The 23,604-nt window shown below is 50.4% G+C and overlaps 1 protein-coding gene across 2 annotated transcripts; it reads right to left on the bottom strand.

The window, feature by feature from the left end:
• Positions 1-533: 533 nt before the first annotated feature.
• Positions 534-23,550, bottom strand: CWF19L1 (CWF19 like cell cycle control factor 1). 2 transcript variants are annotated; one of them, XM_038757927.1, is made up of 14 exons: positions 23,454-23,550; positions 18,880-18,964; positions 16,694-16,772; positions 15,572-15,673; positions 13,870-14,084; positions 11,046-11,164; positions 8,957-9,041; positions 8,178-8,318; positions 7,466-7,574; positions 6,561-6,640; positions 4,678-4,887; positions 4,207-4,326; positions 2,477-2,574; positions 534-1,168 (listed from the first exon to the last, which is right to left on the bottom strand). In XM_038757927.1, the coding sequence occupies exons 1-14, from the start codon at positions 23,474-23,476 to the stop codon at positions 1,024-1,026; spliced, it is 1,611 nt and encodes a 536-aa protein (XP_038613855.1). In that variant the 5' UTR covers positions 23,477-23,550; the 3' UTR covers positions 534-1,023. The 2 variants fall into 2 exon arrangements, with proteins under 2 accessions (XP_038613855.1, XP_038613856.1); XM_038757928.1 differs by lacking the exons at positions 13,870-14,084; positions 15,572-15,673; positions 16,694-16,772.
• Between the last annotated feature and the right edge of the window lie 54 nt (positions 23,551-23,604).

Below are 23,604 nucleotides of genomic sequence, written 5' to 3'. Positions count from 1 at the left end.
ACCCGATCCCTTTGTAACCTCCCCAGCGCTTAGAACAGTGCTTTGCACATAGTAAGCGCTTAACAAATACCATCATTATTATTATCAATCTCAATTCCACCACTTGTCTGCCGTGGGACCTTGGGGAAGTCGCTTCACTTCTCTGTGCTTCAGCTACCTCGTCTGTAAAATGGGGATTAAGGCCGTGAGAGGCGTCCAGCCCAATCTGTTTGTATCCACCACAGTTCTCGTTACAGTGCCTGGCCCACAGTAAGTGCTCAATACTACAATTATCATCATCATCATCATCATTATTATTTCTTCTGTTCCTGAAAGAGGCTGAACCAAAGCCAGTCACAGTAGGGAGGGGCAGAGGGCGTCCCAGAAGGAACTCGGAACAGAAAAGCATTTCAATCCTGGACAGGCCTCCAAGCAGCAGCTGGCCGAGACGTCCAGGGAAAAAGCACATAAGCATTCTGCGAAAACTCAAAGGTCTCCAGGCCACTAACAGTAACACGCGGCGTCATCAGAAAGGAATGCCTGACTATCCAAAGCAGTGCAAAACTTCATGTATTTGGGCAAAAAGGCAAGCAGTGACTGGATGTGAAAAAAAAAAAATACGGGAGCTTAGTCTTGCGGTTAAAAATGTATGAAATGTTGAGGGTGAAGCTGCCAGTACCCGGAGACGGGACAAGGGCAGGTTGTCATCGAAATCGGGTTTCTGCCTCCAACTTTGTGCTTTAGTCCTAGCGCGCCTCATTGCCAAGCTCTGCTCGTTAAAAGCAGGGGGAGCGATCTGCCGGCTCTTCTACTACCTGCAAGTTGCCCCCGACTCCTTCCACAGGGAGAGAGAGAGAAAGGGAGACGCACGTGGTACTGAAGAACTCCGGGGCATCCCAGCCGTGGCTCTGGAGCGCTTCTGGGCGACAGGCGTGACCTTAAAAGTCCCACTGCCCCTTTCCTGGGCGTCTCCAGGCTGACTAGGTTTACAAAGGGCGGCGGGGGTGCGAGGGGACGGGGGAAGCCTTTTCAGTCGCCAGTCCATCAGTCGTCCAGGGCAAAGTCGAAGGGCTGGAAGTCCCCCCTGAAGAGCCGGGACTGGGCCTCCTCCTCTTCGCGGCTGAGCCGACACTGCCTCCAGTCCGACTTGTCGGGGATGTTCAGGATGGCTTCGCTGGCCAACACCTCCCTGCGAAGGACCGGAATTTGTCACCCTGGGCTGCAAAACGGGCCCGGACGCTAGCACGCTCCTCCTGTTCCCCAAAACGGCGAGTCGGCTGAAGCGCGGCCAAACCCCCGCCTCCCCTCTGCTGGTGCTCGAGCACCGGAGACAGAAGCGCTCTGCACACAGTAAGCGCTCAATAAACGCGAACAGGGCCGATCTATGGGCGTCACCACCCGAAACGAGAGCGTGAGATTTGGTGAGGTTTTGGGTTTCGACTTGAAGATGCGGACTACTAAAAAAAGTCCACGAGGGGAGCACGGCTGGTCGAACCCGAAGTTATTCCCTTGCTTGCCTTTCTACAGGAGCCGCAGGGTCGATCCACGTACCGGTTTCGAGTTTTGTATCAGTGCTATCTGGGTGCCAAGGAGGGCTATAATCACCCAGTTCCCCCAAGAGTCCTGAGACGGGGCCTGTGTCCAACATGTTATCGTGTACCTACCCCAGAGCTTAGTACAGTGCTTGGCACATAGCATTTGACAAATACCATTAATCGTCAGAGGCCTGTTGTCGGAGATGGAACAGGGAGGTGAACGGATCACTGGCCTGACCCGTTATAACGATGGCATCTGTTAAGCGCTTACTATGTGTGAAGCACTGTTCAAGGTGATCAGGTTGTCCCACGAGGGGCTCACAGTCTTCATCCCCATTTTACAGATGACATAACTGAGGCCTACAGAAGTGACTTGCCCGAAGTCACGCAGCTGACAATTGGCAGAGCCGGGACTTGAACCCATGACCTCTGGCTCCCAAGCCCGGGCTCTTTCCACGCTGCGTCATGGCACTGCTCACGTCCTGGTTTCTGGGCTAACCTACCTGACCGAAGGGAAGCTGATGGGGTAAGAAAAAAAATCATTTACTTCAACGTCCACCTCCCTTTCTAGACTGCAAACTCCTTATAGGCAGGCACCGTGTCTACCAACTCTACTGTACTGTATTTTCCCCAGTGCCCAGTATACTGCTCAATAAACACCAGCTTTGACCGATCGACGTGAAGTCAAATGATTTCATCTACCTGGGGCCATGCCTGTCTTTAGGATTTTATTTCTCCGATCAATTCAAATTCACCCGTGACAAACGAGCAGTGCAGCCTTCACAGCTGCAGCCCTTTTGGCCACAGTCCACGGGTCTGAAGAGAGCCCAGATATTTACATGGGGAAGAGACTTCCCTTTCGGTTTCATTTTGACCAGAGCGGGTGTTCAGGAAAAAAAAGTCTTAAACTCTCCATAAACACCCACAAGTTACTTAAGATGCAGAAAAGAACAGCCACACACCTTCCGAATTGTAAAGGGAAACTTTTCTTGATTCTGTGGAAAAGCTTCTCTCCCGTGTCCAGTTCCACGTAAAAGTAGGGCGCGCCAGGCTGCACAATCTAAGAGAGAAACTCTGCCGGGTTAAAATACGAAAAGATTCCTAGAGACAAACACTTCCCAAGCGCTTAGTCCAGTGCTCTGCACACAGTAAGCGCTCAAGAAATGCGACTGAATGAATGAATGAATCTGCCCCTCCCCGCCCCAACCACCCCGCCTTATCCGGACCCCCACTGCTCTCCCTCAGCCCCCGGAGAAGCAGCGTGGCTCGGTGGAAAGAACCCGGGCTTTGGAGTCAGAGGTCATGGGTTCAAATCCCGGTTCCACCCCTTCTCAGCGACTTTGGGCAAGTCCCGTCACTTCTCTGGGCCTCAGTCCCCTCATGTGTAAAATGGGGACGAAGACTGTGAGCCCCCCGTGGGGCAACCTGATCACCTTGTAACCTCCCCAGCACTTAGAACGGTGCTTTGCACATTGTAAGCGCTTAATAAATGCCATTATTATTATTATTCAAGGCTCTCCAGCTCAGGTAGTTGGGAGTTTGAGAGCTGGTCGCATAGGACCCGAACTATCCAGAACGTCTCTGGGCCGCCCCATTCCCCAACCCGTTCCCTGAGCTGTACGATGAAGCTGTAAGCTCTCAGACCCCAAGTAGACAACGGTATTTCTCCCATTCGGGGCATGGCCCACGACCCTGAATTCTTGACTTCTGCTAGGCTGGGTGGGGTGGAGAGTGCCGGGGGGAGCTCACAGTCTAAGTAGGAGGGAGAGCAGGGATTGAAGCTCCATACTGCAGTGAGAAAAATCGAGGCCCAGAGAAGTTAAGTGGCTTGCCCAATGACACACAGCAGAGCTGGAATTGGAACTCGCGTCCTCTGACTCCCAGCCCTTTTCTCTTTCCACTATGCCATGCTGCTTCACTTAACATGTTCTTTGAGAAGCAGCGTGGCTCAGTGGAAAGAGCATGGGCTCTGGAGTCAGAGGTCATGGGTTCCAATCCCAGCTCCGCCAATTGTCAGCTGTGTGACTTTGGGCAAGTCACTTCAATCAATCAATCAATCGTATTTATTGAGCGCTTACTGTGTGCAGAGCACTGTACTAAGCGCTTGGGAAGTACAAGTTGGCAATGTATAGAGATGGTCCCTACCCAACAGTGGGCTCATGATCTAAAAGGGGGAGACAGAGAACAAAACCAAACATACTAACAAAATAAAATAGACTAGATATGTACAAGTAAAATAAATAGAGTAATAAATATGTACACACATATATACACATATACAGGTGCTGTGGGGAAGGGAAGGAGGTAAGATGGAGGGGATGGAGAGGGGGATGAGGGGGAGAGAGATCCCCTTAAGCATTTGATATTCACCCTACCCTAAGCCACACCGGCACTTCTGTACAAATCCTTAAAATCCGTCATTCTCTTTGCCTCAGTTCCCTCATCTGTAAAATGGGGATGAAGACTGTGAGCCCCCCATGGGACAACGTGATCACCTTGTAACCTCCCCGGCGCTTAGAACAGTGCTTTGCACATAGTAAGCACTTAATAAATGCCATGATTATTATTATTTGGCTTCCAGCAGCTGCAGTGACGTGTCCCAATGGCCCTCCCAGCTAGAGCGACGTCCCCCCGGCTCTCTGACAATCGGGTCCCTCGGCTCTGGCTTTGCCACAATCCCGGCTCGCCTTACTTGCTTAATTTCCGAGTGCTCTGGGATTTCCAGGAGTTCGATCTGCTGCTCCTGAGCTTGTACGATGAAGGCTTCCTTGATGTCCTCAGTAGTACAGAGGTCCAGCGGCACAGGAACGATCTGAGGGAAGCAGACACAGCGGGTTTCCGTCCGCGGCGGGAGGCCGGCCAAGCGCGGATGGGGTCCCCAAGAGGTAGTAGACGCCATCACGGGGGTGAGCGGGACACCCCTCAGCCCAAGTTTTCCTCACCTCGGGCAGGACCGCCTGCCCGTAAGGACTTAAACTCACGAGCCAGTTTCTGCTTCCTGTGGGAGCCAAGGAATTCCTGACGGAGGAGATCTCACCGCCACCAGGCTCTCCGGCTCCTCTGCCTTCTCTCTGTGGTCGCCCGGGGCCCGTTTGAAACTCGAACAAATGGGCCACAGGGTGGGGCGTCACCACAATCCCGGGAAAAAGGAGGGGTTGGGCACCTGCAGCTGGAGGTGATGGCTCCTGTAGTTGCGCTCAAACAGTATACAGCGCTTCCCTCGGCTCCGAAAGAACTTCCGCACCGCCGCCTTGTACCGCTCCAGCTCCTCCACCACCTCCGCCGAGAGGTCCACCACCGACTGGAAGTGTCCGATGGGCAAGATGAGGACGTGGTCGCTGGACAGCCCGCCTTTGGCCAGGGCCAGATAGCACTGGGACGGGACAGAGGGCCGAGAACACGGAGTCAGTTTCTACAGCCCGGGCTCCTGTCGGTGTCTACCATTCTCGAGGACGGGACGGGGCCGGCTCGGCCTGGAGGACCTCATTCGTTCGTATTTATCGAGTGCTTACTGTGTATCAAGCACTGGGCTAAGCACTTGGAAGACTGCGACATAACGATCAACACATCCCCTGCCCACGACGAGCTTACGGCGACAGGACGGGCCGAGAGAGGGAGACCAGCGGAGTGAACCAGAGGTCAGCCACCCCTCGCCATCAGACCGCGTGCTCAAGGGTCTCCCTCCGGCAACAGGTCGATCGATCGATGCTATTTATTGAGCGCTTACTGGGTGCAGAGCAGCTGGGGGCTCGGGAGAGTTCAATACAAGAGTTGGTAGACACGCTCCCTCCCCACAAGTGGCTTATACTTCACAGCTGGAGGAGGACATTAAAATAAATTAAGGATAATAATAATAGTTATTACGGTATTTGGGGAAGCAGCGTGGCTCAGTGGAAAATAGCCCGGGCTTTGGAGTCAGAGGTCATGGGTTCAAATCCCGGCTCTGCCACTTGTCAGCTGGGTGACTTTGGGCAAGTCACTTCACTTCCCTGTGCCTCATTCCCTCATCTGTAAAATGGGGATGAAGACTGTCAGCCCCTCGTGGGACAACCTGATCACCCTGCATCCCCCCAGCACTTAGAACAGTGCTTTGCACATAGTAAGTGCTTAATAAATGCCATCATTATTATTATTAAGCCCTTACTATGTGCCAAGCACTGTGGTACATGTGAGGAAATCAGGCTGGACACAGAAACGGGGGCCCACAGTCTTAAGCAGAGTTGATCAGTGGAAAGAGCCCGGGCTTGGGAGTCAGAGTTCATGGGTTCTAATCCCGGTCTGCTATGTGACCTTGGACAGTCACTTAACTTCTCGGTGCCTCAGTTCCCTCATCTGTCAAATGGGGATTGAGACTGTGAGCCCCACGTGGGACAACCTGATTACCTTGTATCCCCCGCAGCACTTAAATACCATTATTATCATTTTACAGATGAGGTAACTGAGGCAAAGAGAAGTTAAGTGACTTGTTCGGGGTCACGCAGCAGACGAGTGGCGGAGCCGGGATTAGAACCCATGACCTCTGACTCCCAAGGCTCTTGCCACTAGGCAATGTGTACTTACGTGCTGTGGAGCTGAGAGTGGGATGAATATCAAATGCTTGAAGGAAAGGATCCAGAGGTGACACAGAAGGGACAAGGAATATGAGAGAAAGAGGACTCGGTTAGGGTTCTCTAGCGGTAAGTTCTCTGTGGGCACGGAATGTGTCTACCAACTCTGTTGTGCTGTATTGTACTCTTCCAAGCATTTAGTACAGTGCTTCGCTCACAGTAAGGGCTCATATCTATTCTATTTATTCATATCTATTCTATTTATTTTATTTTGTTAGTATGTTTGGTTTTGTTCTCTGTCTCCCCCTTTTAGACTGTGAGCCCACTGTTGGGTGGGGACTGTCTCTATATGTTGCCAATTTGTACTTCCCAAGCGCTTAGTACAGTGCTCTGCACATAGTAAGCGCTCAATAAATACGACTGATGATGAAAAACGACCACCGATCGAGTAAGGGCCGACGTCCCCCGGCACACGAGCGCTCCCGGGAGAAAGACTCACGTGGGTGCCAATGCTGACCACCAAATGCTTCTCCACTTCGGGACTCGCGAGACAGAACCAGCACGGTCCCGGAGGCTGAGCTGCGTTGGGAAAATAAGTAGACAGACCCAAAACACCGCCGTCAGAGGTTCCCGGGTGAAGACCGGAGAGGCCGACCGCCCCCGGACCCTCTTCGGTCCAGAGTCTTTTCCTTCCCCGCATCAGGGCCCCGTCTGGCCTGTGGACCCCTGCAGCGTCCCCAGAAGAGCAACTCTGGGGTGACTGCGAGGTCCCAAAGCCGTTCGCTCCGGGGAGATGCCTGGATGACACGCAAATTCGTGAAGCGTTCCATATTTTTATATGTATATATATTTGTACATATTTATTACTCTATTTATTTATTTATTTTACTTGCACATATCTATCCTATTTATTTTATTTTGTTAGTATGTTTGCTTTTGTTCTCCGTCTCCCCCTTTTAGACTGTGAGCCCACTGTTGGGTAGGGACCGTCTCTATATGTTGCCAATTTGTACTTCCCAAGCGCTTAGTACAGTGCTCTGCACATAGTAAGTGCTCAATAAATACGATTGATTGATTGATCGGTTCTGGACCCACGTGGGCCGATCTGGGCCCGTCTTCCCCTACTTCTATTCTAGCTTTACTTCTATTTATTCTAGCTTTACTTCTATTTATTTTGATGACTTGACACCTGTCCACATGTTGTTGTTTTTTTTTGGCCGTCTCCCCCTTCTAGACTGTGAGCCCGTTGTTGAGTAGGGACCGTCTCTATATGTTGCCAACTTGGACTTCTCAAGCGCTTAGTACAGTGCTCTGCAATCAATAAATACGACTGAATGAATGAATGAATGAAGCCAGGGTCGGGGGGCGACGGCCCACAAGATCCCAGGGCGCCCCGGAACTTACGGGGCGGGCGGAGTTGCTTGGGACGAGAGTGCTTCCCCTCTCCCGAGGACGGACGCTTCTTTCCCTGCTGTTTGCTTAAGTCGAAAAAGAACTGGCAAGCTGGTTCTTCCTGCAGAGACACGAGCGTGCACAAAAAAAGAGATCCTGCCAGTGCCCAAAAGGTCAAACATAAATTTCTTTAGCCCACATGTATCTCCTCTTGGCTCATCTCCCCTCTCTAATCATGAAGATAAAATTCTCGAGCTCAGGCCTGGGAGTCGGAGGCCGTGGTTTCTAAATCTGACCCTCCCGCTTGTCTGTTGCGTGAGGGTGGGCTAGTCATTTTACCTCTCTAGGTCTCAGTTTCCCCATCCGTAATATTCCACTCCCTCCTACTTAGACTGTGAGCCCCGTGTGGGGCAGGGACTGTGTCCACCTGATCATCTTGCCTCTACCCCAGTGCTTAGCACTGTACTTGGCACACGGTAAGAACTATTATTATTGTATTTGTGAAGCCCTTACTATGTGGCAAGCTCTGCTCTAAGCCCTGGGGTAGATACAAGTTACTCAGGACAGACACAGTCCCTTTTCCAGCACGGGGCTCACAGTTTAAGTATTATTTTTATCATGGTACCCCAGTGCATAATACACAGACAGTGTTCAATAAACACCAAAACAGGACACCCAAGCTAGACGTGCTTCCCAGGAACGAGGTCGCGTGAGGTGACCTTACCTCAGGGAGCGGGGTCTGCTTTCCTTGGGCTGCCTCCTTCCCGGACTTCCTGTATGGGTTTTCGGTGACATCCTGAGGCTGTTTCACCAGTTCGGCGCCATCCATTAGGCTCATTGGAAGAAGATTGAAGGCATAAAGATACTTGGAAAACACAGAAAGTAGAATTCCGTCATATCTAGCTCTGGAGACCTCAGCGAGGATCAGAGAGAACAATTACAATCGCCAACAAAAGCGGTCGCGGTCAACCGGGTTAGAGTCGATCTGCCAAACTTGCCAGGATGGACAACGGGGGGTTGAGTTGATTGGCACTGGGAATACTTTGAAAACACAGAAAGTAGAATTCCGTCATATCTAGCTCTTGAGACCTCAGCGAGGATCAGAGAGAACAATTACAATCGCCAACAAAAGCAGCCGCGGTCAACCGGGTTAGAGTCAATCTGCCAAACTTGCCAGGACGGGCAACGGGGGGGTTGAGCTGATTGGCACTGGGAAGTCCTCGACCTCACAAGAGTACCCTGAGCATCCCAGAGCCGCCAAGGATTCGGGGAGTCTCCCGGCATCCCCTCCAACTCTCAGGCACCAAGATGGGTCCCAGATCAGGGATCCTCGCAGGGTTGGGATACAGACGTTCGGAGGTCAAAAGACGATCGTGGTGCTTGCCAAGCACTGACTCTGTGCCGAGCACCGGGGGGAAAAATAGGAGCTAATCCGGTCAGACGCAATCCCCGCCCCACGCGGAGCTCACGTAGCGGAAAGAGTAGAAGGGAGCAGATTCCTACCTTTCTCTTGTCCGGGTTCCCGACGCTCGCCAGAGCGATGAAGCGGGTGACGTGCTGGGCGTTTTCTTGTAGGACGACATGGTTGCTATCAAAGAGACAGGACAACGGCCCAGTGGCCAGTCAGCTCCCCGCCAAATGGCATCTCGTCCCAAGCTCGGGGGGGAAAAGAAATTGGTCAGAAACGTGGGGGTCCCTCTCTCCCGCTAGCCGGGATGCAAAGCGCACTTCCGAGGGCCGGATCTGAACTAACTACTGTTCTTTTTATGGTATTTGCTAAGCGCTTACTATGTGCCAGGCACTGTACTAAGTGCCAGGGTAAGTATGAGCTAACCAGGTTGGACACAGTCTGTGCCCCATACGGGGCTCACAGTCTTAATCCCCATTTTACAGATAAGGGAACTGAGGCACTGACTCCCATGCCACGCTGCTTCACGGCCACGTTTTCCTAATGCTTCCTCATGTCCTTTCCTAGTGTCACAGGGTTTCTGCTGGCAGACGTGACACCCCAGAACGATGCTACCATGGGGCAGCCCCACTGAGGTCTCGGGTCCCTGGGACTCAATCAATCAATCGTATTTATTGAGCGCTTACTGTGTGCAGAGCACTGTACTAAGCGCTTGGGAAGTTGGCAACATATAGAGACAGTCCCTACCCAACAGTGGGCTCAGCTGAGAGGGAGATGGGCACAGGAGCATAGAAAAGCAGCATGGTCTAGTGGTTAGATCACAGAGCTGGGAGTTAGAAGGACCTGAGTTCTAATCCCACCACCTGCCTGCTGTGTGACCTTGGGCAAGTCACTTAATTCTCTGGGCCTCAGTTACCTCATCTGCAAAATGAGGATTAAGACTGAGCCCCACGTGACGCAGACTGTGTCCAACCTGATTAGCTTGTATCTACCCCAGTGTTTAGTACAGTGCCTAGCTCATAGTAAGCGCTTAATACCATGAAAAGAGAGCCTGCCAGAGCAGTTTTGAGCATGCCGGAAAAGGAACAGATTATCAGTCCCAGGACTCCACCCCACCATTCAATCAATCAATCAATCGTATTTATTGAGCGCTTACTGTGTGCAGAGCACTGTACTAAGCACTTGGGAAGTCCAAGTTGGCAACATATAGAGACAGTCCCTACCCAACAGTGGGCTCACAGTCTAAAAGGGGGAGACAGAGAACAAAACCAAACATACTAACAAAATAAAATAAATAGAATAGATATGTACAGGTAAAATAGAGTAATAAATATGTATAAACATATATATATATACAGGTGCTGTGGGGAAGGGAAGGAGGTAACATTCATTCAATCGTATTTACTGGGCGCTTACTAATAATAATAATGATGGCATTTATTAAGCGCTTACTATGTGCAAAGCACTGTTCTAAGCGCTGGGGAGGTTACAAGGTGATCAGGTTGTCCCACGGGGGGCTCACAGTCTTAATCCCCATCTTCCAGATGAGGTAATGGAGGCCCAGAGAAGTGAAGTGACTTGCCCAAAGTCACACAGCTGCCAAATGACGGAGCCGGGATTTGAACCCATGACCTCTGACTCCAAAGCCCGGGCTCTTTCCATTGAGCCAAGCTGCTTCTCCACAGCTGCTTCCTGTGTGCAGAGCACTGTACTAAGCGCAGCTACACTGCTGCTCCCCTCTCACAACCCTGTGTGGGACATTCTCTCTCCGCCAGGCCCGATGGCATCGAAAAGCCGACGCAATTCCTACAGAAATCTCGCCCTGACAACAGTTTGCCTCTTCCAACCGCCACACTGGAGGGATTCTGGCCACGGTTTAAAAAAATACCGCTTCTGGACCCCCAGGTGTCCAACGTCACAGATCCTGACTTCGGGGAAGGACACGGGGGCGGGCCCGGACGGCAGGACCGAGCCAAAGAAAACACGGTCCCGAGTCAGTGAAGAAAACATTAAAAAAAAAAAAAATGGGCCCATCTGGATGCTGAAAACTGGATCAATTTGATTTTTCTAGGAGACACTTAGGTGCGGGGTTGACAAACACGTGAAAAACGTGGAAACGCTACATACTAAACTCCCTACAGAATAAAAAAAAACCCAGCAAAATGCTCTTTGGTCCCGACTCACCGATAAGGAAGTCTCTCATAATAGATCTTTTCCAAGGAGGCAAAGTGGTATCTGGGCTTGAGGCTCGTGGCAAGACTGGACACCAAAGCCGACCCGCATCTTTTGGTATCCACTTCTCCCTGGAAAACGGAAACCGACATGTTTCTTCCAAGGTGACCAGGCGGACGTTGAGTCCTACAGGAAAGAAAATCCCGCTCATCCTCTTAAGCACCCTAGTTTGGGCCGCAGGATTTGTACGCTCACTTTGGGCAGGGAACGTGTCTACCAATTCTTTCATATTGTACTCTCTCAAGTGCTTAGCCCACTGCTGGGTAGGGACTGTTTCTATATGTTGCCAACTTGTACTTCCCAAGCGCTTAGTACAGTGCTCTGCACACAGTAAGCGCTCAATAAATACGATTGATGATGATGCTCTGCTCATAATAAGCACTCCATAAATAATAATAATAATAACAGCATTTTATTAAGCGCTTACTATGTGCAAAGCACTGTTCTAAGCGCTGGGGAGGTTTCAAGGTGATCAGGTTGTCCCACGGGGGGCTCACAGTCTTAATCCCCATTTTACAGATGAGGTAACTGAGGCACAGAGAAGTGAAGCGACTAGCCCAAAGTCACACAGCTGACAAGTGGCGGAGCCGGGACTTGAACCCATGACCAATTTAAGATCTTCCCTATTTCAGTCTAAGCGTGACCACCTGTTGGACTTTGCGGTTGCCTTGGAGTATTGGCTGCACTCCCAGGCAAGAATAAAGTTAAAAGAATATCCTTGTGGGGATTGTGGCCACATCCCCTTGTGGGAAGCCCAAGGACACCGAGAATCCCGCAAAATGTTGATGAAGGGAGTGACTGTCCGGGGAACCTAACCAGTTTTTTGGGCAGTCCTCCAGTATTATCATCACTTAAGGTCACACAACAATTTGGCAAATAACTCTGGTATTTGGCTTAGTGCCGTCTTTGTCTAATTTTCAATATACGTCCCACATTAGCCCCTTACTCTTCGGAGTCTCACCCATAGAGAAGACATTCTGCTCGGGCTTTCCCATTCGGGACTCTAGAAGCTGTAACCGGGACTCCCGAGCCTTGAAACCAGATGTAGGTGCTCTCCTGAATTGGTGATGTATATCTTATCTACTGTTCTTATTATTATCTTAGCTTTTATATGTATCTGCGTTTTCCTGGTCTATTTCCACCCTCAGTTATATTGTCCGTGTATTCCAAATAAAATCTATGATTTGGCTCACTGTGTATGAGCGAGTTCATTATTCTAGGCTATCCACACCTCTAAATTGCTGCAGCTGCAAAAAGCATCTCCTTAACGATACAGACTCCAAAGCCCGGGCTCTTTCCACTGAGCCACGCTGCTTTCCCTTGACTGATCTGTACAGAAAGTTTCCAGACCGATGGTGCAATTCTGCCTCGGGATCCTACTGTATTGGCCAAGAGGGGACTCTATTTTATTTGTACATATTTATTCTACTTATTTTATTTTGTTAATATGTTTGGTTTTGTTCCCTGTCTCCCCCTTCTAGACTGTGAGCCCACTGTTGGGTAGGGACCGTCTCTATATGTTGACAACTTGTACTTCCCAAGTGCTCTGCACCCAGTAAGCGCTCAATAAATACAATTGAATGAATGAATGAATGAAGATGACAAATCGGGAAAAGAAACGACAAGAATCGAGTGCTAACGGTGCGGTCTCTTTCATCTTTCAGTTCTGGAGCCCCCAAATAGTCAAAGCAATCCTGCATACTCAAGTGAAAGAGAGGAGGAGTGTGAAAGGGATTTTTCTTTCGCTTTTTTTCCCCATGGCATTTGTTAAGCACGTACTGCGCCGTACGAAGCACTGGAGCAGCTACAGGCTAGTCAGGTTGAACACAGTCCCCGTCCCCTGCTATTTACTGAGCTCTCTCTGATGCGGAATCACTCTCCCCGCTGGAACCGTAAGGCTGCCACAACTGCAAACGGAAAGCTGTCGCCATTTGGATGGATATGACTAAGTTCCTCGTGGGAGGGAAAATGTGCCTACAAACTCTGCTCTCTGGGACTCTCCCAACAGTTTAGTACAGTGCTCTGCACCTCATAAGTGCTCAATAAGTCCCACTGATTGATCATAAATAAACTTGGTGTGTACTGGGGGATGGGGGGAAGTGTGTGAGCCAGTACACACGTGCACCAGAATAATTGTCTGGGGAACCCCAAGGGCCATCAAACTATGAAATCATGTTTGGCTTTCCACGGACTTTGGAGATTTATGAGGCAGAGCAGTCAAGAGGCTTTGGCAAGAGGTAGATAAGGGTTTGGCTTGGGAGAGTTCCTAAAACAATCATTCCACTTTTGTCAACTCAGTACAAGTCTACTTTCTTCTCCTACCTGAAGTGATCATTTGTTTTTGGAAGATCACAGAACCCTTTAAACCTGGTGATTTTTCCCCCTCCTCAAAGTAAAGACAGGAGGAAGGGAGGGAGAGAGGGAGAGAGGGAGAGAGAGAGGGAGAGAGAGAGGGAGGGAGAGAGGGAGGGAGGGAGAGAGGGAGGGAGGGAGGGGGAGAGGGGGAGAGGGGGAGAGGGGGAGAGGGGGAGGGGGGAGAGGGGGAGAGGGGGAGAGGGGGAGAGGGGGAGAGGGGGAGAGGGGGAGAGGGGGAGAGGGGGAGAGGGGGAGAGGGGGAGAGGGGGAGAGGGGGAGAGGGGGAGAGGGGGAGAGGGGGAGAGGGGGAGAGGGGGAGAGGGGGAGAGGGGGAGAGGGGGAGAGGGAGAGAGGGGGAGAGGGAGAGAGGGAGAGAGGGAGAGAGGGAGAGAGGGAGAGAGGGCATGCACGATGGACTCACAGGAGAATTTCCAAAGTTCCCCACATCCTTGGGCCACGGCGATGTCAGCAGAATGTCCACCCCTTTAAACTGGGCCGTCGACACGAGAGACGCTTTCAGGGCCGTCACATCCTTGGCGCTAAAACTGTAAGACGGGCCGGGCTCAGCCGAGGACTCTGTTCCGCTGAGGTAGGCAACCTGCAATCCCGAAGCTCCCGTGAAAACACCTTTACGACCTACGTTGAGGGAAACCCGCCCCCCCAGCCAGATGTTAGGCGGGCTCGAAGGGGAGGCTACAAGGGAGAAGGCTTGCCCGAGACACCAGAAGAACGGTCGTTCCCGAGAGAACTGGGGGAGTGGGGCTCGGTGTCTCCATCGCTTCAGAGGCGGGACCCTCACAGGACGGGGGAAGGTGGGGGCGGGGGACAAGTTCCCCACCCCTCTCTTGGGCTGAAGGAGTGAGGGGGACATTCAAGAGACTGGGTGGGTAATAATAATAATAATTATAATAATAATAATGACATTTATTAAGTGCTTACTATGTGCAAAGCACTGTTCTAAGCGCTGGGGAGGATACAAGGTGATCAGGTTGTCCCACGGGGGGGCTCACAGTCATAATCCCCATTTTACAAATGAGGTAACTGAGGCCCAGAGAAGTCAAGTGACTTGCCCAAAGTCACAGAGCTGACAAGTGGTGGAGCCGGAATTTGAACCCATGACCTCTGACTCCAAAGCCCGGGCTCTTTCCACTGAGCCACACTGCTTCTCTATGGTAGCATTATGGGTTATGGTAGCATTCTTTGGCTTTATTCAATCATTCATTCAATCATATTTATTGAGCATTTACTGTGAGCACTGTACTAAGCCCTTGGGTGAGTACAATATAATAAGACGACGACACAGTCCCAGCCCACAACGAGCTTACAGTCTAGAAGGGGAGACGGACATTAATATAAATAAATATATTATGGATGGGTACGTAAGTGTTTATGGGGCTGGGGAGGGGGATGAATAGAGAGCAAAATAAGGCGAAATAGAAGGGAGTGGGAGAAGAGGAAAGGAGGGCTTAGTCAGGGAAGGCCTCGCGGAGGAGATGGGCCTTCAATAAGGCTTCGAAAGGCGGGAGAGTAATTGTCTGTTGAATTTGAGGAGGGAGGGCGTTCCAGGGCAGAGGCAGGATGTTGGTGAGGGGCCAGCAGTGAGATAGATGCGATGGAGGCACAGTGAGAAGGTTAGCGTTTGAGGACCAAAGCGCATGGGCTGGGTTGTAATAGGAGAATAGCGAGGTAAGGTAGAAGGGAGCAAGGTGATTGAGTGTTTTGAAGCCAATAGGGAGGTGTTTTTGTCTGATGCAGAGGTGGGCAGGCAACCACTGGAGTTTTCTGAGGAGTGGGGAAACACGTCCTGAACATTTTTGGAGAACAATGACTCGGGCAGCAGAGTGTAGTATAGACCGGAGTGGGGAAGAGACAAGAGGCTGGGAGGTCAGCAAGGAGGCTGATATAGTAATCAAGGAGGAATAGGACAAATCATCGTACTGACGCGGCAGCACTTTGGATGGAAGGGGCGGATTTTAACGATGGCGTCAAGGTGGAACCGACAGGATTTAGTGATAAAAGTGTCAATTATCCGGGGCTCTTGGAAATCCACAGGGCTTTTCCTTTCTCATTTCCCACCCAACCCCCCTCCAGTCCCGCCAATCCTCAGGGTCTCGGATACATACCCAAGTAAGTTATGCTCTCAGCTAGCTCACATCCGTCGACATCGGGGAAATATCTGGTTGCTTCCTGGTTATTGGCACCAAGCACGTAAGTCTGGATGGGAGCTTGGGGAAGAGGAGACACAGACACTGCTATCTTCCGGGATCGGATTCCAAAGAGGAACTTGGGGGAAAGAACTCTTCTCCTTCAGGAGAACAATAACCACGGCAAGAGGAAAAATCTCCAGGTCTCCCCTGGGTTTTCCTCTCCTCCTGGCCCCTCCCTGCCACCCCCGGCGTTCCCGTCGGAACACACGGATACCCACATACACTTCCCGGCCTCCAAAATGAACCCGGGAAAGGAGAAGTCACTTGGAAAGAGTCAATCTTGGACCCTCTGGGGTTACGGATATGGACACGATGGAAAAGCACGTCGAAGACGAGACCTTAAGCCAGTTGGGTTCTGTCTACAACTGGCAGATAGGTGATCACTTCTGGGGCTGAGGCCAGTCAACCAATCGATGGTATTTACTGAGCGCCTACTGTGGGCAGAGCCCTGTACAAAGCACTTGGGAGAGTACAATACAACAGAGTTGGAAGAGCCACGTATTGCCCACAGCGAGCTCACAGTCTAGAGGGAAAACTAGGAGATGTTTCACTCCGCTGCTTGGACACAAAACTGCTCAGTCCAAGTTCCCCCACTCGCCGAGAACTTCCAGTGATTGCTTCCACCTCCCCAGCGAAAAGAAACTCCCAGCCAAGGGATTCAAGCCACTGAAATTCACCTTCCCTTCTGTATCAGACAGGCGCTCCAGCCTGTAACCCTTAAGCAGTTTGATTTTTACCCAACCCTCAGCCCCACAACACTTTTATACAAATCCATCTACAGTTTTCTTTAACATCCATCTCCACTGCTAGTCTGTAAGCTCCGTGTGGGCAGGAATGATGCCTCCCAACTCTACTGTCCTCTCCAAAGCACTTAGTAGTTCAACTCCGCAAACGGTAAGCGCTCGATCAATGCCACTGATCGGTTGTGGTTGTGTAATAAGCCCAACGCGCATCAGAGGCTGGATCTGATTCTCTTTTCTGCCCGGCTGACTCCGCCGTGGGCATCCAAGCACGAAACAACAGCGACTGCCCGCGTACCTTTCTTGACTCCTTTCCTGTAGGCCTCCCATTCGGCATCTGAGCTGGAGCCAAAGAAACTGCCTACACACAACAGCAGCTAGAACGAGGTTCGAAAACAGGTCAGAATGAAGGCGAGGACAACTTCAGACAGAATACGAACTTTCCGTTCAAAGCCAGATGACGGAAATAGCAGCTGGCGATTCATCCCCCATATTATCGGCAATCCCACTTATTCTGAGCCCCCCAAATAGCTTTTTTTTTTTTTTAAGGTGTTTGTTAAGTGCTTACTACAGGCACAGTACTAAGCGCTGGGGTAGATACAAGCTAATCAGGTTCCACACAGTCCATGTCCCCAACAGGCTCGCAGGCTTAATCTCCATTTTACTGCTGAGGGGACCGAGGTTCAGGGAAGTGAAGGGACTTGCCCACAGTCACACAGCAGAAAAGTGGCAGAGTTGGAATTAGAATCCAGATCCTTCTGACTCCCAAGCCTGGGCTCTACACACCGGGTTCATTCATTCAATCAATTGTATTTATTAAGCGCTTACTGTGTGCAGAGCGCTGTACTAAGCGCTTGGGAAGTCCAAGTTGGCAACATATAGGGACGGTCCCTACCCAACGGCGGGCTCACAGTCTAGAAGGGGGAGACAGACAACAAAACATATTAACAAAATAAAATAGAATGAATATGGACAAGTAAAATAGAGTAATAAATACGTACAAACATATATACATATATGCAGGTGCTGTGGGGAGGGGAAGGAGGTAAGGAGGGGGGATGGGGAGAGGAAGGAGGGGGCTCAGCCTGGGAAGGCCTCCTGGAGGAGGTGAGCTCTCAGTAGGGCTTTGAAGGGAGGGAGAGAGGGATGTCCAAGACATGACCAGGGGCAGGGGCACCTCCCGGTGACTTGGGAGGCTCTACCCGGAGGAAGGAGAGGATGCCCGGCTCCGGCCTCTCTCCGCCTGGCCAGGCCAGCAGGCCACCTCTATTCCGGGAGGAGGAGCACGTTTCTGCCGCTGAAGCATCCTTCGGGGACGTCCTCCCGACGACGCGAGCCCCTTTGAACTCGGCCTGCCAAGTGACGGGCTTCACAACTGGGGAGTTTTCCCTAACGCGAGGGGTTTCCGAGAACGCTACCCCCCGTATTCGTTAATAGACAACTGACCGTTCAACCCTGGGACTATGGGACGGTTCCGGCCGTTTCTCTGGCCGGCTGCTTTCCGCCTGAAGCGCCTAGAGAGTCCGTCCGCTGCAGAGAAGGCCGGCCCGAGAGTCAGAGGACGGGGGTCCTGAACTGGGACCTCTTGCCTGCTCTGTGACCTTGAAAAAGTCACTTCACTTCTCTGTGTTTCCGCTGCCTCACCTGGTCTTCCTCCTACTTTGACCGTGAGTCCCCCGCGGGACCAGAACTGGGTCCGACTTGGTCAGTTGGCTTCTATCCCAGCGCTTGGTCCACAAATCATCGTTACTATCATCTGCACGGCCAGTTTTATGGCCAGTTCTGATTCCCGTCATTTTTCTAGGTGTCTCGCCTCCCCCATTTAGACTGTAAGTTCCCTGTGGGCCGGGGACCTCCGTTAACTGAATCACAGCGTCTATGATAAACGGTCCAGGGCACTAAGGGGCAGGATAGGCACTATGCTGGCATTTGGGTTCTAAGAAGGTCCTAGGTGCCAAAAAACAATCAGTGGTGTTCGCAGAGTGCTTACTACGTGCAGAACACTGTACTAAGCGCTTGGGAGAGTACAATACAACAGAATTAGGAGATACATTTCCCACCCATTGGCACCCCTATCTGCCCCGCATACCCAGAGTAATAGGCACCCAAATAATAACAACATCAAGGTATTTTTTTAAGTCCTTACTATACGCCAAGCACTGCGCTTACTGTTGGGGTAGATTCCGAATGGACACACAGGGCTCACAGGCTAAAAAAGAGGGAGAACAGGTACCGAATCCCCGTTCTGCAGACGGGGAAACTGAAGCCCGGAGAAGTTAGGTGTCTTGCTAAAAGTCAAGGAAAGTGATGGAGTCCTAGACTACAAGGCTCCTCCATCTCGTATAATTGACTGGACTGAAGAGGAACAGTGTGCCAGACATATTAGCAACCAAAATGAGCGGGGCAACAATCTTAATTAACAGGGCAAATCTGTTCATTGACTCCCAGTGTCGGTAAAATCTGCCGTCAAAAGAAACGACTTACATCAAAGTTGCCGCTTTTCTTCTGAATGGCTCGTACTCTGTTGAACAATGCATCAAATTTTCCTTCCACATCTCCGCAGGCCAATCTAGGAAGGGAAAGTGATTTTTTTTTTTTAAATGAAGTGAAAAGACTGGAATTCATTCATTCAATCGTATCTATTGAGCGCTTACTGTGTGCAGAGCACTGGACTAAGCACTTGGGAAGTCCAAGTTGGCAACATCTAGAGACGGTCCCTACCCAACAGCGGGCTCACAGTCTAGAAGGGGGAGGCAGAAAACAAAACAAAACATATTAACAACATAAAATAAATTTGGGAATTCAGCAAATAAGTTTCCACAGAACTGGATTCTTTTTCCTTACAAATCTATTAGACTAGACTTCTAGACTGTGAGCCCACTGTTGGGTAGGGACCGCCTCTATATGTTGCCAACTTGGACTTCCCAAGCGCTTAGTATGGTGCTCTGCACACAGTAAGCGCTCAATAAATACGATTGATTATTAGGTTTTAAAATTCAGCATAAAACATGCCATTTCAATTGATTTTCACTCTCGTCTCTCGCAGCTTCTTACAAGCCAGAAAGTGGTGTTTCTTTTCAGAGAATATTTGCTGAGCCCTTGGGGCTGGGAGTTGGGAAACCTAGATCCTAGTGCGAGTTTTAATACCACCCTGCTGTGACCTTTCACAAGTCACTTAGCCTTTCTAATAATAATAATAATAATAATGATGGCATTTATTAAGCGCTTACTATGTGCAAAGCACTGTTCTAAGCGCTGGGGTAGATACAAGGTAATCAAGTTGTCCCACGTAGGGCTCACAGCTTTAATCCCCATTTTCCAGCTGAGGGAACTGAGGCCCAGAGAAGTGTCTTACCCAAAGTCACACAGCTGACAAGTGGCGGAGCCGGGATTTGAACCCATGACCTCTGACTCCAAAGCCCGAGCTCTTTCTACTGAGCCACGCTGCTTCTCTATCTTATATTTCTCTTATCTTTTTCCTCACCTGTAAGAGGGGGAGAATACCCGCTTCTCCCTATCACACAGGGATGTGGTGAGGATAAAAACGATCAACTGATGTGAAAGTGCGGCAGGAAAATAAGAATTCACTGTAAATACAAGATATGACTATGAACGGTTCTATCGAGCAGCTAAGTGAATAGGTGTTTAGGGAACATACACTACAGACCAGAATAAATAAAGCCTCCTATTTTCACCTTAGGTCTTTCCTAGACTAGCTTTTGAAAGTCACTTCAGTTCTCTGTGCCTCAGTTCCCTCATCTGTCAAATGGGGATGAACACTGTGAGCCCCCCGTGGGACAACCTGATCACCTTGTAACCTCCCCAGCGCTTAGACCAGTGCTTGGCACCTAGTAAGCGCTTAATAAATGCCACCCTTAATTAATTAATTCTCTGGGCCTCAGTTCCCTCATCTGTCAAATGGGGATGAAGACCGTGAGCCGTCCGGGGGACAACCTGATCACCTTGTAACCTCCCCAACGTTTAGAACAATGCTTTGCACATAGTAAGCGCTTAATAAATGCCACCGTTAATTAATTAATTCTCTGGGCCTCAGTTCCCTCATCTGTAAAATGGGGATGAAGACTGTGGGCCGCCCGTGGAACAACCTGATCACGTTGTAATTTCCCCAGCGTTTAGAACAGTGCTTTGCACACAATAAGCGCTTAATAAATGCAATCGTTAATTAATTCTCTGGGCCTCAGTTCCCTCATCTGGAAAATGGGGATGAAGACTGTGAGCCCCCCGGGGGACAACCTGATCACCCTGTAACCTCCCCAACGTTTAGAACAGTGCTTTGCACATAGTAAGCGCTTAATAAATGCCACCGTTAATTAATTAATTCTCTGGGCCTCAGTTCCCTAATCTGTAAAAAGGGGATGAAGACTGTGGGCCGCCCGTGGGACAACCTTATCACCTTGTAATTTCCCCAGCGTTTAGAACAGGGCTTTGCACACAATAAGCACTTAATAAATGCCATCGTTAATTAATTAATTCTCTGGGCCTCAGTTCCCTCATCTGTCAAATGGGGATGAAGACTGCGAGCCGCCCGTGGGACAACCTGATCACCCTGTAACTTCCCAAGCGTTTAGAACAGTGCTTTGCACATAGTAAGCGCTTAATAAATGCCACTGTTAATTAATTAATTCTCTGGGCCTCAGTTCCCTCATCTGTCAAATGGGGATGAAGACTGTGAGCCGTCCGGGGGACAACCTGATCACCTTGTAACCTCCCCAACGTTTAGAACAGTGCTTTGCACATGGTAAGCGCTTAATAAATGCCACCGTTAATTAATTAATTCTCTGGGCCTCAGTTCCCTCATCTGTAAAATGGGGATGAAGGCTGTGGGCCGCCCGTGGAACAACCTGATCACGTTGTAATTTCCCCAGCGTTTAGAACAGTGCTTTGCACACAATAAGCGCTTAATAAATGCAATCGTTAATTAATTCTCTGGGCCTCAGTTCCCTCATCTGTCAAATAGGGATGAAGACTGTGAGCCCCCCGGGGGACAAACTGATCACCCTGTAACCTCCCCAACGTTTAGAACAGTGCTTTGCACATAGTAAGCGCTTAATAAATACCACCGTTCATTAATTCTCTGGGCCTCAGTTTCCTCATCTGTAAAATGGGGATGAAGACTGTGAGCCCCCCGTGGGACAACCTGATCACCTTGTAGCCTTCCCAGCGCTCAGAACAGTGCTTGGCACATAGTAGGCGCTTAATAAATGCCACCGTTAATTAAGTAATTCTCTGTGCCTCAGCTCCCTCATCTGTCAAATGGGGATGAAGACCGTGAGCCCCCCGGGGGACAACCTGATCACCTTGTAACCTCCCCAGCAGTTAGAACAGTGCTTGGCACCTAATAAACGCTTAATAAATGCCATCTTTAATTAATTAATTCTCTGGGCCTCAGTTCCCTCATCTGTCAAATGGGGATGAACACTGTGAGCCCCCCGTGGGACAACCTGATCACCCTGTAACCTCCCCAGCGCTTAGAACAGTGCTTGGCACCTAGTAAGCGCTTAATAAATGCCACCGTTAATTAATTAATTCTCTGGGCCTCAGTTCCCTCATCTGGAAAATGGGGATGAAGACCGTGGGCCCCTCGGGGGACAACCTGATCACCTTGGAACCTCCCCAACGTTTAGAACAGTGCTTTGCACCTAGTAAGCGCTTAATAAATGCCACCGTTAATTAATTAATTCTCTGGGCCTCAGTTCCCTCATCTGTCAAATGGGGATGAAGACTGTGGGCCGCCCGTGGGACAACCTGATCACCTTGTAACCTCCCCAACGTTTAGAACGGTGCTTTGCACATAGTAAGCGCTTAATAAATGCCACCGTTAATTAATTAATTCTCTGGGCCTCAGTTCCCTCATCTGTCAAATGGGGATGAAAACCGTGAGCTCCCCGGGGGACAACCTGATCACCTTGTAACCTCCCCAGCGCTTAGAACGGTGCTTTGCACATAGTAAGCGCGTAATAAATATCATCGTTAATTAATTAATTCCCTGGGCCTCAGTTCCCTCATCTGTCAAATGGGGATGAAGACTGTGGGCCGCCCGTGGAGCAACCTGATCACGTTGTAATTTCCCCAGCGTTTAGAACAGTGCTTTGCACACAATAAGCGCTTAATAAATGCCATCGTTAATTAATTAATTCTCTGGGCCTCAGTGGCCTCATCTGTAAAATGGGGACGAAGACCGTGGGCCCCCCGGGGGACAACCTGATCACCTTGGAACCTCCCCAGCGCTTAGAACAGTGCTTGGCACATAGTAAGCGCTTAATAAATGCCATCGTTAATTAATTAATTCTCTGGGCCTCAGTTCCCTCATCTGTCAAATGGGGATGAAGACCGTGAGCCCCTCGGGGGACAACCTGATCACCTTGTAACCTCCCCAGCGCTTAGAACGGTGCTTTGCACCTAGTAAGCGCTTAATAAATATCATCGTTAATTAATTAATTCTCTGGGCCTCAGTTCCCTCATCTGTCAAATGGGGATGAAGACTGTAGGCCGCCCGTGGGACAACTTTATCACCCTGTAATTTCCCCAGCGTTTAGAACGGTGCTTTGCCCATAGTAAGCGCTTAATAAATGCCATCGTTAATTAATTAATTCTCTGGGCCTCAGTTCCCTCATCTATCAAATGGGGATGAAGACTGTAGGCCGCCCGTGGGACAACTTTATCACCCTGTAATTTCCCCAGCGTTTAGAACGGTGCTTTGCCCATAGTAAGCGCTTAATAAATGCCATCGTTAATTAATTAATTCTCTGGGCCTCAGTTCCCTCATCTGTCAAGTGGGCCCCCCCGTGGGGCCACCTGATCCCATTGTTTAGAACAGTGTTTTGCACAAAGTAAGGGCTTAATAAATGCCATCATTATCATTCTTATTGAGCGCCTTTCTGGGTGCAGAGCACTGTACTAAACGCTGGGGAAAGCACACGGCGGAAGGAGGGGGCGTCTCCCCCACTGTGGAGGTCCCGCCAAGCCCGCCCAGGGGGGCCTGTGGCCCCCGGCCCCTGTGGCCCCTAACCCCTGGTTTCCGGTTCCGGGTCACTTACATTCGCAGGGCGCTGGGAGCCATGAGCAGGGTGGTCTGCCCCCGTCGGCGGCCGAGACAGAAACACTTCTGCGCACGCGCTTTAAGGCCCCTAGGCGACCCTGCGCATGCGTTTTAAGGGCACGAGGCAACCCTGCGCATGCGCTTTAAGG

This window comes from Tachyglossus aculeatus, chromosome 16 (genome assembly GCF_015852505.1).
Source record: "Tachyglossus aculeatus isolate mTacAcu1 chromosome 16, mTacAcu1.pri, whole genome shotgun sequence".
Taxonomy (NCBI): Eukaryota; Metazoa; Chordata; class Mammalia; order Monotremata; family Tachyglossidae; genus Tachyglossus; species Tachyglossus aculeatus.
The sequence above is the reverse complement of the archived record's forward strand: the minus strand, read 5'-3'. Positions and strand labels throughout refer to the sequence as shown.

Bases quoted from the DNA above. Each gene is read 5' to 3' on its own strand.
- CWF19L1 (XM_038757927.1), bottom strand. From the start codon at position 23,476: ATGGCTCCCAGCGCCCTGCGAAT. The intron at 8,319-8,956 runs GTAGGAATCTGC...GTGTTTTCCAAG, and splicing joins GGAACCCGGACAAGAGAAAG to TATCTTTATGCCTTCAATCT. The intron at 4,327-4,677 runs GTGCCCAACCCC...TGCTTCCCTCAG, and splicing joins GCCATCACCTCCAGCTGCAG to ATCGTTCCTGTGCCGCTGGA.